We start from the raw sequence: 15,391 nt of genomic DNA, 5'->3' as shown, positions 1-15,391 counted from the left end.
ACACTACTCCAGGGAGCCACTCCACTTGGGGCAGTCCAGAAATGCTGTTAACTGTTTCAAATTTTGTTCTAACTCTTGATGATTTTGAAAATCACCATGTCAATCTTGAGACTGTTTAAATTCAATTCACCTACATTAATCGTTTCTGGGATAAAGTAATAGAGAGGTGGTTCACCTACTCCTGCCTGCATCGGGTGAGGTGACAATGACAGAGAGCAGATTGAGTTCACCTCTTCTATGTTTACTGTTAATGACTGCAACACTTAACATAAAATTCCTTTTTAATTCTTTGGCTGAATTCAACTGAGGAACTATGCAAATTAACATTATCTACATTGGAAACTAATGCTAAGTTCAACATTTTCACCCCTTAGAATGCAATAATGATTCACAACTATCATATAACAACAACTGAAATTATTGCATTTCAACAGTACCTTCCATTTCCCTTTGTGTTCCTTCTCTGAAAGTGCCAGTTTGGACTTGAGGTCTTCTAGTGTCCCGAGGAACAACAGGGCGTTTCCGACGGGTTATTCTCCTCATTTTGGACACTGGGAGTACATTAATGGCAGAGTCAGAAATGTCAGTTTCATGGCAGACAATAGAGGAAATCAGTCTGATTTTCTACATCCATCTCATGAATATTCTGCAGGCATTGTCATCAGAGTCACAGTGGTGATTAGGGAGATCATTGAGTGCACTGCATCCTCCAGCATGCAATACATTCATGATGTAGGGAAGTTATAAATCCATGTCAGTGTGACAGTGTTGTGTTTCCCTGATGAATATATGTACCTAATGAGTACTCCCATTCAAATCTTAGAGAATACCCTTTCCTGAGAGGAAAAACTTCTGGAGCATAGAGTGTGCCTGCCTTTAAAGATGTATTCTCATTGAGTATAGACAGCACTCCTTTTATAACAGCACTCTATAGGCAGGAGCAGGTGAAGTTTTGTGAGTTCCTGGTCAGTATGGTATATGTGTAGGTAGTTCTAGTATAGGTATGGACACAGTGAGTACCTGCCTCAAAAACTAATCAAAAGAAAACACTGTATTCTCAAAGAATGAGATGGTATAGATCAAGCTCCAGTTGGTGACTGCAGTTTTCAGGGCACACTGCCCCTAAATTGTGTCCCTCTTTGTATCCATGCTGATGTTGTATAATCTGTTATGCTTTTCTTCAGAACATACTGGAATGCATTATGGTTAATAGAAACCAATTTTGGGACTATGCACCCCACTCTCCCATGTTGTTTAATTTTCAGTATTAGTCACCTGAAAAGCAGGATGTTATCTTTTGCCTTTCAAAGAATAGACTGTTTCATGCTGAATGACACTACCTAGAACTTCTTAACCACTACAGCAGTCATTGTGGCATTTGGGATTTCTATTCATTTGCCTTATTGCAGGCAGATGCAAGAAGGCAGAACTCTTTGATAGGATTATTGTGCCCTTGGTAGAATAAGTAGTTTCTCTTGAGATTCATAGTTAAGGTGCCTTATATCTATCTCTGACTTTTGGTGTATTCATTTATGGATGAACACGCAAACATATGACTGACTCTATATAACTGAGATGAAGTTTGAATACATTTTTGTAGGTAACTTGTATTCTGATTTTCAATTTGCATATCTGTCACTGAAAATTTGAATGGGTAAATGGTGTGATATTTTTTGGAGGGGGGAGACTGAGACAAGAATTGGAGCACAAAACCTCAAAATTTCAAAGGATTGCTGTTGAATACAAGGAACATATACATATTTATGATTTCTTACTTAATATGTCCTTTCCTAAAAAACACTAAAAAATTCTAAAACCAAAAGTCTCCTGTCATTAGGTATATTTGATCACAGTGGTGCATCACAGAAAATACAAATGGTGTTCATACAATTCCTATTTAAAATGTGTCTTAGGAAAGTGATCCAACAATACATACCAGTTCTGCGTTTTTTAGATAACACCTGCAATCAATAGGAAAGAAAATATTTAATGCCATCATCATGCTGAGCTATGTCTACAAAGCCATTTTGTTTTTCTACTGACAGTATCATTCCAGCCAGGACAGAGAAAAACAGTAAAGAGGAGACTATATTAAAGGGTACGTGATTTGATTATGTCACAGAAGATGTGGGACTCTACTTTGAGACAAAAAATAATAACTTTCATACTTTACTGAGTCAAAGGCATTTTCATGTGTTGGAAACTTACTGTGTCCAGCTTGAGGGTGTTCAGTATTCCGCTTGTCAGATCTTTAAACCATGATGAAAGTGTGCCCATTAGAGGCACCCACCTTGATGGAATCACTCATAAAGCAGGACACAAATTGTGCCACATTGTGATGTATGCTGTCTTGAATCAAGACCAAGTTGCTACAGTTACATTCCCTCCTCCAACTAAATAAACTCTCTAATGCCCATGATGCCTCAGACCAGTTTCATGATTCCAATGTGATACCCACTGAAACATGAGGGGAACAATGATGTAACCCTTTCTGCCTTAAAGAAAGGAAAACAGTCTTACCTTCACCATAGTCACTGGTGGCCTTCGCTGGTACCTTGGTGAAGTTGCCCTGTAGGCAGGTGCAGGAAATACTAGGGACATAGAAAGTGACTCTCAATTCCAAGGAATTATTATTATTTATAGGGGATTGTTGCTTGATATGGGTAAAAGCTTATGGTCTCAGTACATTTTACTACACCTAATGAACAATATGGTTGGGTTGTTGCTAGACTTCCAAGAAGAGAAATTAAGGCCGAGAGATGATCTGGAAAGAAATGAACACAAACAGATACTTTTTTCTTTCTAAGGAATGGGAATTTTTCTTTCTAAGAATGTGACATATGGTGTAAAGATGAAATAAATCTTTCCCAAACTTACTTCTTACAGTTATTATTTGGGAGGTCCAACAGCTGGCTATGGATCCATCCAATTTAAACACTCTATGCCTGATTCTTTCAGACCACCATGCATTTTCCAGGTTCAATTTCTTGTCCTCAGTCTTATACCAAGTGCTTCTATTGCTGAGCCATCTCATTGGCCCCATAAAACAAATCTCATGATAAAAATCACACACTACAACCAGTCCCTGGGATGATTGTGAGTGCAGAGTAATTGCCACCCTCTTCAGGCTCAGACGATTACCTATGTCCATGTAGTAGAGGTCTGATCCACCTTTACTAGAGATTCAACTGCCTTTCAAGATTCAAACCTTTTCTGAGAAGGGTTCTTTTCTGTTCTCTCCCAGTGATCTTTTCAATCTCATGGATGATATGAGAGTGAGCCATCTAGGGATTGATGAAATATCTAGGACACCCAGGACTAAGGCTGAAGAACATGTCTGGTAGTTAGTCCACATTGCCTGGACAATGTCTTCCAGTACACAGAACCACCAATAAGGGAACTGGCAGACTGGAACACATAGGCCTCCATGGCATGCCAGACCAAGATACATGGTTATCATGAAAGAGAAGTAGCTGAGACGGATAGGGGCCACAGGTAATAGGAAGGGAGACTGAAAGGTGGGAGACAAAAGTGGAATCCTGATTCAGTCACACACAGCTCAGAATCAGGAAGAAACTGTTAATTCAATCTACAGATATACTCTATGAAAAGGAGCCCAAAGCTACCACAGAATGAGAGAATCCATAGAAGCATATATACTTCTGAGGAGCCTAGATTGTGAGCCTACTGAAGACATGGCAGTGAAGACACTGAGAGGACAGAGACTACTTAGATCAAATTTCATGTCCCCAGGAAAGGTGAGAAATGTGAGACCAGGCCAAGAGGGTGGGACTCAAGTATCGATAGCACAAGTGGCAGACACACCCTATGGTTGCCTACACAGCTAATCCCCTCATGTCTATATCCTTTAATCTGAGGAATATGGGAAGTATATTATGGAATTCACAAACTCACTCTCTGTATCTTGGAGGATACCTCTAAAAGCATCAAGGATATGTCTGAGTAGAGATCCTCCCCCTCCCCATCATCCATTAATTCAAAGGGTCAGAGAAAGATTTCAGCCTGCCTTGACTCAGTCACCCAGCATGCCAGTTAAAGTTAAGGAGCATAGACTGCTAAAAGCTGAAGACACACATGAGGCCTTTACTTTTAAGGACATTGATAGTTTGCAATGGGGTCACACTAGAGTAACCTATTATTTATTTATCAGTCTGTGAATGTCCTTTGCCGAGATTAAATCTGTCTAAAAGATTAACAGAGATCATGCCTTTAATACCAACAATGGCATGATATAAAAGATAGGAGCAGAGTCTTCAGGAGACTCAGTCTCAGATTCCCCAGACATGTTGAGGAGAGCACAGGAGTCTGGGATTTCACTCTGAGCTTTTATGGAGTCAGGATAGTCTTTCAGTCTAAGACACAGATAACAGGTAGTGGGTGACTGCTTTGCTTTTCTGAACTTAAGCTTGAAGCTTGAACTCCAATATCTGTCGAAGGGTCTTTCATTAATTACGCTACAGAATTATACTGTGGAATTGCTCTGTGGTATCCCTTAAATAGCATAAGAGTCAGCTACATATGAGTTAATCCAGGTAGCATGAGATTTGTATTGGTATCTCACATACCCAAGAGAAGAGAATTATTTATTTTTACTCCTTACATTCACTGTTTATGTAAGAAGTTATAGGAGGATCCTAGCTTAACAATATAAGATGGCTAATTTCAATGTTTTCAAACTGTCTGGGGCCTGTTCTTAGTGATTTATCTGAACAGAGGACCACAATGAGAGGTAAACAAGGCTTGCATATTTCCTAGAAAAGTTCAGATTCAAAGTCACTCAAAGCCAAGCTGTCACTCGATGGTTAGGATGAAAAGAAACTTCCCTCCAACGTGCCAAACCTGGATATGTTCTCATCATACACTGACAAGAACAGCAGCCTGATGCTTTGGTAATGGAATAAAAAGTGTGTATACACATCACTTTCCAGGTGAATCGTCATTGTGTATCTGTACAGCCTTGATTAATTCTACCTAAGACAGGGTAATGACTACAAGAGTACTGAGAGTGTACCATACATGTCCATGCCTTCCTCACCAAACTCCTACCTTCTCTACACTGTTATGTTTTTGTTTTTCAGAAGAGATCTCCATTCTAGTCTAGCCTGCAATTTACTCCACAGCAAAGAATGACTTTGAACTCATGCTTCTCCTTCTTCCACTTCTTAATGACAAAGATTGATATGATATAGCCATTCTTGGTACATTTTAAACAGAACTAAGAAACTCTGGGTCCTGGACATGCTAAGCATGCACTGAGGCAACTGGACCTAAACCTCCAGTCCATATTAGCATACTTGCTTCCTTAAAATACAATAGGCCAAAGTACTGAAAGTGCAGTTGCACTCCATATATAATGCTTTGGAAAGGTTGTTAACGAGTCTGATCATGCTGAAAATATGGGGACAAAATACCACTGAGAAGAAAACTACTGAAGCATAGAGTTTACCACATTTTGAAAGGTATAGTCCCACTGGGTGTGGTAGGCAACTCCTGTTATAACAGTAGTCTGTAGGCAGAGGCAGGTGGAATTGTGTGAGTTCCAGGTCAGAAAGGGATATACAAGAGATAGTCCTGGGAGAGACACGGATACACAGTGAGACCCTGTCTCAAACAAGTAAGCCAGCAAGCAAATGAACAAACAAAAAACACCATAGATAACCCAAAACTAAAACCCAGTATTGTCCAGAAAGTCAGACAGCACAGATCAACATCCAGGTGGTGACTGAAACACGGTGGCCAAATTGTGTTGCTTTTGGTGCCCATACCAATGTTGTTAAATGCCTTAAAGCTTTTCAGGTTTTACTGGAAGGAACCAAACAAGTCTAGCTCAAATCCAGTTCACAACCATCGAATGTCAATGGAGTGGTTAGCACACAATCTCTGCCCTGTACCACACTGTGGGCTGTTTTCTTTCCTACTTGCTAACGTCTGCAGGCAGGTGAATTGCACTGTCCCAGCCTTCTGACCACTGTGGTAGGGGAGGCAGTCTTGGGGCATTCCTGTCGCTTTGATTTATTTCAGCTAGTTGTTGGAAATCTGGATACCCTTTCGTGGAGATTATTGTGCCCGCGATGGTGTTAAATGCAGTGGCCGTACTGCATGTGTAAAGACTCTCATCCCATATTCTGAGCCTTGGTTTATTCACTTGTTTAGGAAAACACAAATCAAACTACTACATATGGCTGTGGTGAGCTTTATACACACTATTATAGGTAAATTGTGAATACTAATTTTTTTACTTAAATTAAAAAAGCCTCCCGGAACAAGGACGGAGTCTGAGCAGGGTCCCCCATAGCTGACAAAGTGGCTGAAATCCTGGATTTTTTCTCAGCAGTTTCCCTGGGAATTGGGCTAGCAACATAGATACCTGTCTAGATAAATTAAGACACAGTCTGGCCCACAAAATCTCAAACTAAGAAGGTCAACACAGCATGCAGCAACTTTAGTCAGATGACTATGATTTCTTACTTGAGGATCACTTTTTTTTAAATCAAACTCCCAACTGTAAATTGATGGATGTGTTTTTTCTTACTCTGGTGCACTAGACAAAGACAAACAGTAGTCACACAATTCACATCTAAAACATGTCTTCAGTGACACCAGAATACATACCAGGTTGGTGTTGTGTAGGCTCCCACTGCAATACACAGGAAAGAAAACACTGTGAGGCTTGAATTATGGTGGGTTCTGTTTGTACAACTTTTTGGCTCACCTGTTTTGCAGGCATATTACACAGAGGACTGTCAAGCCCCGGGTGTAAGATTCTAAATTACTATGTCACCTGATACTGACTCAGAATGGCTCAGCATGTCTGATTTGTGACAAAAACCAAAAACAAACAAACTAATAACTACTAGTATGTCTCCCACTTTTGCTGACTCGAGGCCATATCTGGCAACCCTGTGTGTTTGGAATCCACTGACAGTTCAGCTAACCTACATTCCACACGACAGAATAATTCACATCTGTTTACTCTGATAGTAATCCCTCTTATGGAGCACTCCAATAATGTGCACACATCCCCATGTCTTAACGTTCTCGGCTCCCAGACATCCCCACACTGTCTTCTACCACATATGTCTTTAGGGAACACACCCAAATTCAACCTAAGCCAGATGCTCTGGACGTCATACAAGGAGGGGTTCCCCTTACATTAACATTGAAACCCACAAGGAAGATAAGCACATCAACTTCTGAGTGAAATTTGCATGCTTTTATCTAAAGCAGAACATTATTTTCCCAAAGACACACCCCATTCATACTTGCTCCTGACATAAGCAAGTGTGAATGTTCTGTCCAGTCACTAATCTGGTATGATTCTGTTTTCCCTTCTTCCTACATATACTATTTCATGCTCATGGTAACCTCATCAAATTTATTTTTCAGTGTGATAGCCACTAAAACATAGGGAATAATTATTAAACTAACTTTTCTCTCTTACATAAAGCAAAGAATCCTTTTACCTCCACCAAGGTGTCTTGACACTCTTGTTCAGCATTTGGCAAACATGGAGCAATTTCAGGTTCTATAGGAACAACTAGAGGAACAGGAAATAACTGTCAGCTCATGGTACATTTATTCATCCAAGCCATCTCTACTTGACTTGGATAAAAGTGTCTGTAACCAGCACATGTCATTAGTTAGGTGACTACTGGACTGTCTTCCTGATGGCAAATGTAGGCAAAGATTTTAAAAATATAAAAACAGAGTCATTTTTTTCTGCTTTCTAGAGAATGGGAATCCAAAGCAATGTGAGAATCACTTTCAATATGTAACGACTAAGAGCATGTTTGAGAAAAGTTTGTACATTTATTCCGTTGGGAGGGAGCACATCAGAGGACAATGTTTGGTGTCTAGATCTCTCCTTTCATTATGTGGGTTCTGGAGTTAGAATCATAACACCAGGTCTGATGATAAGCACTAATAACTACTGAACCATCTCCCTCTGCCAACTAAATTAATCTCACAATTAAACCACACATCACCATCAACTTCTGAGATCATTTTGAGCCCAAGAAGAACTGACAATCATTCACCATATCTCACAAGCATATTTCAACCTCACCAACTGATAATTTTGCTTCTGCCTTCATCATAAAGAACATACAGTTTTAGCTTTGGTATCAAACATTTTACTGGGGAAGTGAGTTCAGTATAAGCCATGTATATGATGTAACTGTATTTATATATTCGCCCTTTGACATAGGACAAGAATTTATTAAAGAGTGGAAAACAGCAATAATCATAAGCATGCTGTGTCTTGTTTCTCCTTCTAGTCTTTATTATTCTGTAAAGTTTTGTATTCATGTGTTTTGTGAGATCCAATTTAAAACCAGCAGTGACAAGGGAAAAAGAGTTTCCTGATCCCTTTGACCACTCAAGTCCTTTAACATAGCTCTACATGAGAGTTGCTTCAGGGGTGATGGATACTCTTAAAACTGGGTAGATAGCATAGACACCTCTGTGTCACTCTTTCTGGGTGTGTAGATCAAATGTCTCTGCACTTCTAAGAGACACATTTGTATTGCTGTTAGAGAAAGACCACATTCGTATTGGCATTAGATACCAATTAAAGATCTCTTTAGGCCAGGTGTGAAGGTGAGTGTCCCAAATCTAAGAATCTGTGAGACTGGAACTTCCTTAGCATGATTCGTTTGAAATGTGGCACTGATGTAGCAATACCTGTCCTGGGCTAAGTGACCATGCATGGACTCTATGTCATAAAGTATGTAATGCTTAGGATTCTATAGACTTGCAGATATCCTGACATGTACACAACGATAGGACTTCTTGTTTGGTGAGTAAGGCAACATTTTAGAGACTCAGGATAGTGGGCAATATGTCTGGGCTCACATTGAGGCTTTTCCATCTAAGACCACATTCACCATTGTGTGTGTGTGTGTGTGTGTGTGTGTGTGTGTGTGTGTGTGTGTGTGTGTGTGTGTGTGTGTGTGTGTTTTATTCCACCCTGGAAATTCAAATAGTCAATAAACATGTATCTCGGCTGTTGTTAAGTGATTCAATGAAAGTAATCTAAGCACTGTCAACACTCAGGAAGGTTAGTCATTTTAAACTGTCCTGCTATTTAAAGCCCCAAATTTTAAATGCCTAGGTCACACTTCTTCTAATAATATGATTACTTTTCCTAAGAGCCTTCATTTCAAATTTGACAACCTGCATTAAAAAGAAGTAAAGATTTTAAAATAATGCCTATGTTGTCCTAAGTATACAATCCATTTCCATGCCTGACAAAAAAGACAACCATTGTCTTCCAGACTATTCTAGCTGCTTTACCATGGACAGTGAACAATAAAATGAACCCTAGATTCTTTGACAGATTAAAATTTCTAGTATTATAAGACCATTGAAAACCTAAAATCTTTTACATCAGCTCTCCATAAAATGAGAGCATCTCTACATTTAGGCTTTGATCAATTCATGAAGACAGCTACAGCTCAGCTTTCTGAAAGAGCTCTGAAAGCAGGTCAGGATAACTAAATCACATAACATATGAAACCATTAATAAGAATTAACATGTCTTTTCAGAGCTGTGGTTCTATATACACAGAAACACAATTGCTCTTGCAAACAATTCTTTTCGTTTACCATATACACACGCTTTATATTCACTGATGACTCGAAATTGATAACAACTCTCTACTTAGTTCATCAGTCTCTATAATTCACCTAAGTCTCTACTTCATGCGCTAAAATAGCGGTCACTCATTCAGAACTAACAATCTTGTTACAGTGTGAAATTTATCATAATATTTCTCCTGCTGTGAGTCACTCTGTGTTTCTGAGATGAATATTTTCAATACAGAGAACCAAGTACTTGCATATATATTTATGAAAGAATATTGCAGTATTTATATGTAGGTATATCTACTAAGGACAAGCTTGAGGAAGGGAATATGAAATTGTATTATATATATAATACACACACGTATATACATTAAATTATAAAGTCAAATTTTTTCATAGAGAATATAATACACACATTATATAATAAGACATAGTCCTAAAATACAGAAGTTATTAAAGAAGATATTTTGACAAATATTTTCTAGTCTAATGGAAGGAATACTCAATAACTAGTAATGACATACCTCGACAGTTACAACAGTTCCCCATTTAGTCTAATTCCAACACAATTATCCCTCCACACTTTATAACCATGTACATATGAGGAAACTCTCAAAGTGTACTGGCATTCAGATCTGAGGCATGCTTCTATCTAACTACATGGCAGCAGGGTGTCATGGAAATCGTATAGTGAGCACACAATACATTCTATGATATCCAACAGCTGCTATCTAGTCAAATGTGCTCATATACCCCACGACTACAGGGTGGGTTTTTATAAATGCCAGTGTACTTTACTAAGAACGATCAACTCCAAAGCAAATACTTCCCCCGCCCCACACAAAACTTGCCCTCAAGAAAATGGACATAAACAACAGAATTGCTCTGTAGTATCTGTTAAATGGCAGAAGAGTCACCTACATATGAGTGAATCCAGGGAGCATGAGGTTTGGTTATCTCACATAACCAAGAATGGAGAAAGTATTTATTTTCACTCCTTACATTCACTGTTCATTTAAGAAGTCATAGGAAGGGCCAAGCTTAAAATAAATAGGAGGTCTTCCTACAGTGTTTTATGCACCAACCCTGCCTGATGCCCCTCAGTGAGTGGTTCTCTGATCAGAGGACCAAAATGAGAGATAAACAAGGCTTGAATATTTTCTAGAAAAGTTCAGATTCAAAGTCACTCAAAGCCAAGTTGTCACTCGATGGTTAGGATGAAAAGAAACTTCCCTCCAACGTGCCAAACCTGGATATGTTCTCATCATACACTGACAAGAACAGCAGCCAGATGCATTGGTAATGGAATAAAAAGTGTGTGTACATATAACTTTCCAGGTGAATCGTCATTGTGTATCTGTACAGCCTTGATTAATTCTACCTAAGACAGGGTAATGACTACAAGAGTACTGAGAGTGTACCATATATGTCCATGCCTTCCTAACCAAACTCCTACCTTCTCTACACTGTTATGTTTTTGTTTTTCAGAAAAGATCTCCATTCTAGTCTAGCCTGAAATCTACTCCACAAGAAAGAATGACTTTCAACTCATGCTTCTCCTTCTTCCACTTCTCAATGACAAGGATTAATAGGACTTAACCCTCCTGGATGCATTTTAAACAGAACTAAGAAACTCTGGGTCCTGGACATGCTAAGCATGCACTGAGGCACCTGGACCTAAACCTCCAGTCCATATCAGCATACTTGCTTCCCTTAAAATACAATAGGCCAAAGTACTGAAAGTGCAGTTGCATTCTATATATAATGCTTTCAGAATGATGTTACCGAGTCTTATGTGGTTCACAGCTGAACATATGTATCTGAGTGATCATGCTGAAAATATGGGGACCAAATACCACTGAGAAGAAAACTACTGAATCACAGAGGGTACCACATTTTGAAAGGTATAGTCCCACTGGGTGTGGTAGGCAACTCCTGTTATAACAGTAATCTGTAGGCAGAGGCAGGTAGGAATTGTGTGAGTTCCAGGTCAGAAAGGTATATAGAAGAGATAGTCCTGGGAGAGACACGGATACACAGTGAGACCCTGTCTCAAACAAGTAAGCCAGCAAGCAAATGAACAAACAAAAAACACCATAGATAACCCAAAACTAAAACCCAGTATTGTCCAGAAAGTCAGACAGCACAGATCAACATCCAGGTGGTGACTGGAGTTCTTAGTGAACACGGTGCCCAAATTGTGTTGCTTTTGGTGCCCATACCAATGTTGTTAAATGCCTTAAAGCTTTTCAGGTTTTACTGGAAGGAACCAACCAAGTCTAGCTCAAATCCAGTTCACAACCATCGAATGTCAATGGAGTGGTTAGCACACAGTCTCTGCCCTGCACCACATTGTGGGCTGTTTTCTTTCCTACTTGCTAACGTCTGCAGGCAGGTGAATTGCACTGTCCCAGCCTTCTGACTACTGTGGTAGGGGAGGCAGTCTTGGGGCATTCCTGTCGCTTTGATTTATTTCAGCTAGTTGTTGGAAATCTGGATACTCTTCCGTGGAGATTATTGTGCCCGCGATGGTGTTAAATGCAGTGGCCGTACTGCATGTGTAAAGACTCTCATCCCATATTCTGAGCCTTGGTTTATTCACTTGTTTAGGAAAACACAAATCAAACGACTACATATGGCTGTGGTGAGCTTTATACACACTATTATAGGTAAAATGTGAATACCAATTTTTTTCTTAAGTTAAAAAAGTCTCCCAGAACAAGGACGGAGTCTGGGCAGGGTCCCCCATAGCTGACAAAGTGGCTGAAATCCTGGTTTTTTTTCTCAGCAGTTTCCCTGGGAATTGGGCTAGCAACATAGATACCTGTCTAGATAAATTAAGTTAAACACAGTCTGGCCCACAAAATCTCAAACTAAGAAGGTCAACACAGCATGCAGCAACTTTAGTCAGATGACTATGATTTCTTACTTGAGGATCACTTTTTTTTAAATCAAACTCCCAACTGTAAATTGATGGATGTGTTTTTTCTTACTCTGGTGCACTAGACAAAGACAAACAGTAGTCACACAATTCACATCTAAAACATGTCTTCAGTGACGCCAGAATACATACCAGGTTGCTGTTGTGGAGGCTCCCCTGCAATACACAGGAAAGAAAACACTGTGAGGCTTGAATTATGGTGGGTTCTGTTTGTACAACTTTTTGGCTCACCTGTTTCCCAGGCATATTACAGAAAGGACTGCCATGCCCTTGGGTGGAGGTTCTGGATTACTATGTCACCTGATACTGACTCAGAATGGCTCAGCATGTCTGATTTGTGACAAAAACCAAAAACAAACTAATAACTACTAGTATGTTTCCCACTTTTGCTGACTCGAGGCCATATCTGGCAACCCTGTGTGTTTGGACTCCACTGACGGTTCAGCTAAGCTACATTACACACGACAGAGTAATTCACATCTGTTTACTCTGATAGTAATCTCTCTTATGGAGCACTCCAATAATGTGCACACATCCTTATGTCTTAAAGTTCTCGGCACCCAGACATCCCCACACTGTCTTCTACCACATATGTCATTAGGGAACACACCCAAATTCAACCTAAGCCAGAGGCTCTGGAAGTCATACAAGGAGGGGTTCCCCTTACATTAACATTGAAACCCACAAGGAAGATAAGCACATGAACTGCTGAGTGAAATTTGCATGCTTTTGTCTAAAGCAGAACATTATTCTACCAAAGACACACCCCATTCATACTTGCTTCTTGACATAAGCACGTGTGAATGTTCTGTCCAGTCACTAATCTGGTATGATTCTGTTTTCCCTTCTTCCTACATATAGTATTTCATGCTCATGGTAACCTCATCAAATTTATTTTTCAGTGTGATAGCCACTAAAACATAGGGAATAATCATTAAACTAACTTTTCTCTCTTACATAAAGCAAAGAATCCTTTTACCTCCACCAAGGTGTCTTGACACTCTTGTTCAGCATTTGGCAAACATGGAGCAATTTCAGGTTCTATAGGAACAACTAGAGGAACAGGAAATAACTGTCAGCTCATGGTACATTTATTCATCCAAGCCATCTCTACTTGACTTGAATAAAAGTGTCTGTAACCAGCACATGTCATTAGTTAGGTGACTACTGGACTGTCTTCCTGATGGCAAATGTAGGCAAAGATTTTAAAAACATAAAAACAGAGTCATTTTTCCCTGCTTTCTAGAGAATGAGATCCAAAGCAATGTGAGAATCACTTTCAATATGTAACTACTGAGCACATGTTTGAGAAACGTTTGTACATTTTTTCCGTTGGGAGGGAGCACATCAGAGGACAATGTTTGGTGTCTAGTTCTCTCCTTTCAGTATGTGGGTTCTGGAGTTAGAATCAGAACACCAGGTCTGGTGATAAGCACTAATAACTACTGAACCATCTCCCTCTGCCAAGTAAAATTAATCTCACAATTAAACCACACATCACCATCAACTTCTGAGATCATTTTGAACCCTAGAAGAAGAGACAATCATTCACCATATCTCACAAGCATATTTCAACCTCCACCAACTGATACATTCTGCCTTCATCATAAAGAACATACAGTTTTAGCTTTGGTATCAAACATTTTACTGGGGAAGTGAGTTTAGTGTAAGGCATATATATGATGTAACTGTATTTATCTATTCGCACTTTGACATAGAACAAGAATTTATTAAAGAGTGGAAAACAGTAATAAGCATGCTGTGTCTTGTTTCTCCTTCTAGTCTTTATTATTCTGTAAAGTTTTGTATTCATGTGTTTTGTGGGATCCAATTTAAAACCAGCAGTGACAAGGGAAAAGGAGTTTCCGGATCCCTTTGACCACTCAAGTCTTTTAACGTAGCTCTACATGAGAGTTGCTTCAGTGGTGATGGATACGCTTAACCTGGGTAGATAGCATAGATACCTCTGTGTCATTCTTTCTGGGTGTGTAGGTCTCTGCACTTCTAAGAGACACATTTGTATTGCTGTTAGAGAAAGACCACATTCGTATTGGCATTAGATACCAATTAAAGATCTCTTTAGGCCAGGTGTGAAGGTGAGTGTCCCAAATCTAAGAATCTGTGAGACTGGAACTTCCTTAGCATGATTCGTTTGAAATGTGGCACTGATGTAGCAATACCTGTCCTGGGCTAAGTGACCATGCATGGACTCTATGTCATAAAGTATGTAATGCTTAGGACTTCTATAGACTTGCAGATATCCTGACATGTACACAACGATAGGACTTCTTGTTTGGTGAGTAAGGTCAACATTTTAGAGACTCAGGATAGTGGGCAATATGTCTGGGCTCACATCGAGGCTTTTCAATCTAAGAGCACATTCACCATTGTCTGTGTGTGTGTGTGTGTGTGTGTGTGTGTGTGTGTGTGTTTTATTCCACCCTGGAAATTCACATAGTCAATAAACAAAAACATGTATCTGGGTTGTTGTTAAGTGATTCAATGAAAGTAATCTAAGCACTGTCAACACTCAGAAAGGCTAGTAATTTTAAACTGTCCTGCTATCTAAAGCCCCAAATTTTAAATGCCTAGGTCACTCTTCTTCTAATGATATATGATTGCTTTTCCCAAGAGCCTACATTTCAAACTTGACAACCTCCATTAAAAAGAAGTAAAGATTTTAAAATGATGCCTATGTTGTCCTATGTATACAATCCATGTCCATGCCTGAAAAAAAGACAAACATTGTTTTCCAGACTATTCTAGCTGCTTTACCATGGACAGTGAACAATGAAATGAACCCTAGATTCTTTGACAGATTAAGACTTCTAGTATTATAAGACC

General features: G+C 39.4%; 1 protein-coding gene across 1 annotated transcript in view; it reads right to left on the bottom strand.

Annotated features, from left to right (window-relative positions):
- Positions 1 to 408: 408 nt before the first annotated feature.
- The window catches only part of LOC121137579, a 55,015-nt gene continuing 40,032 nt past the window's right edge, over positions 409 to 15,391 (bottom strand). The window contains exons 6-12 of the mRNA XM_040740153.1: positions 13,525 to 13,600; positions 12,680 to 12,702; positions 7,485 to 7,558; positions 6,634 to 6,658; positions 2,521 to 2,591; positions 1,937 to 1,961; positions 409 to 551 (exon numbers count right to left, since the gene is read on the bottom strand). Of these exons, the coding sequence (XP_040596087.1) occupies positions 418 to 551; positions 1,937 to 1,961; positions 2,521 to 2,591; positions 6,634 to 6,658; positions 7,485 to 7,558; positions 12,680 to 12,702; positions 13,525 to 13,600 (428 nt within the window). The 3' untranslated portion in view covers positions 409 to 417. The remainder of the gene's footprint in view (positions 552 to 1,936; positions 1,962 to 2,520; positions 2,592 to 6,633; positions 6,659 to 7,484; positions 7,559 to 12,679; positions 12,703 to 13,524; positions 13,601 to 15,391) is intronic.

This window comes from Mesocricetus auratus, unplaced genomic scaffold, assembly GCF_017639785.1.
Source record: "Mesocricetus auratus isolate SY011 unplaced genomic scaffold, BCM_Maur_2.0 Super-Scaffold_100691, whole genome shotgun sequence".
Lineage (NCBI taxonomy): Eukaryota > Metazoa > Chordata > Mammalia > Rodentia > Cricetidae > Mesocricetus > Mesocricetus auratus.
Note: the sequence above shows the minus strand (reverse complement) of the source record. Positions and strands in the feature narration are given on the sequence as shown.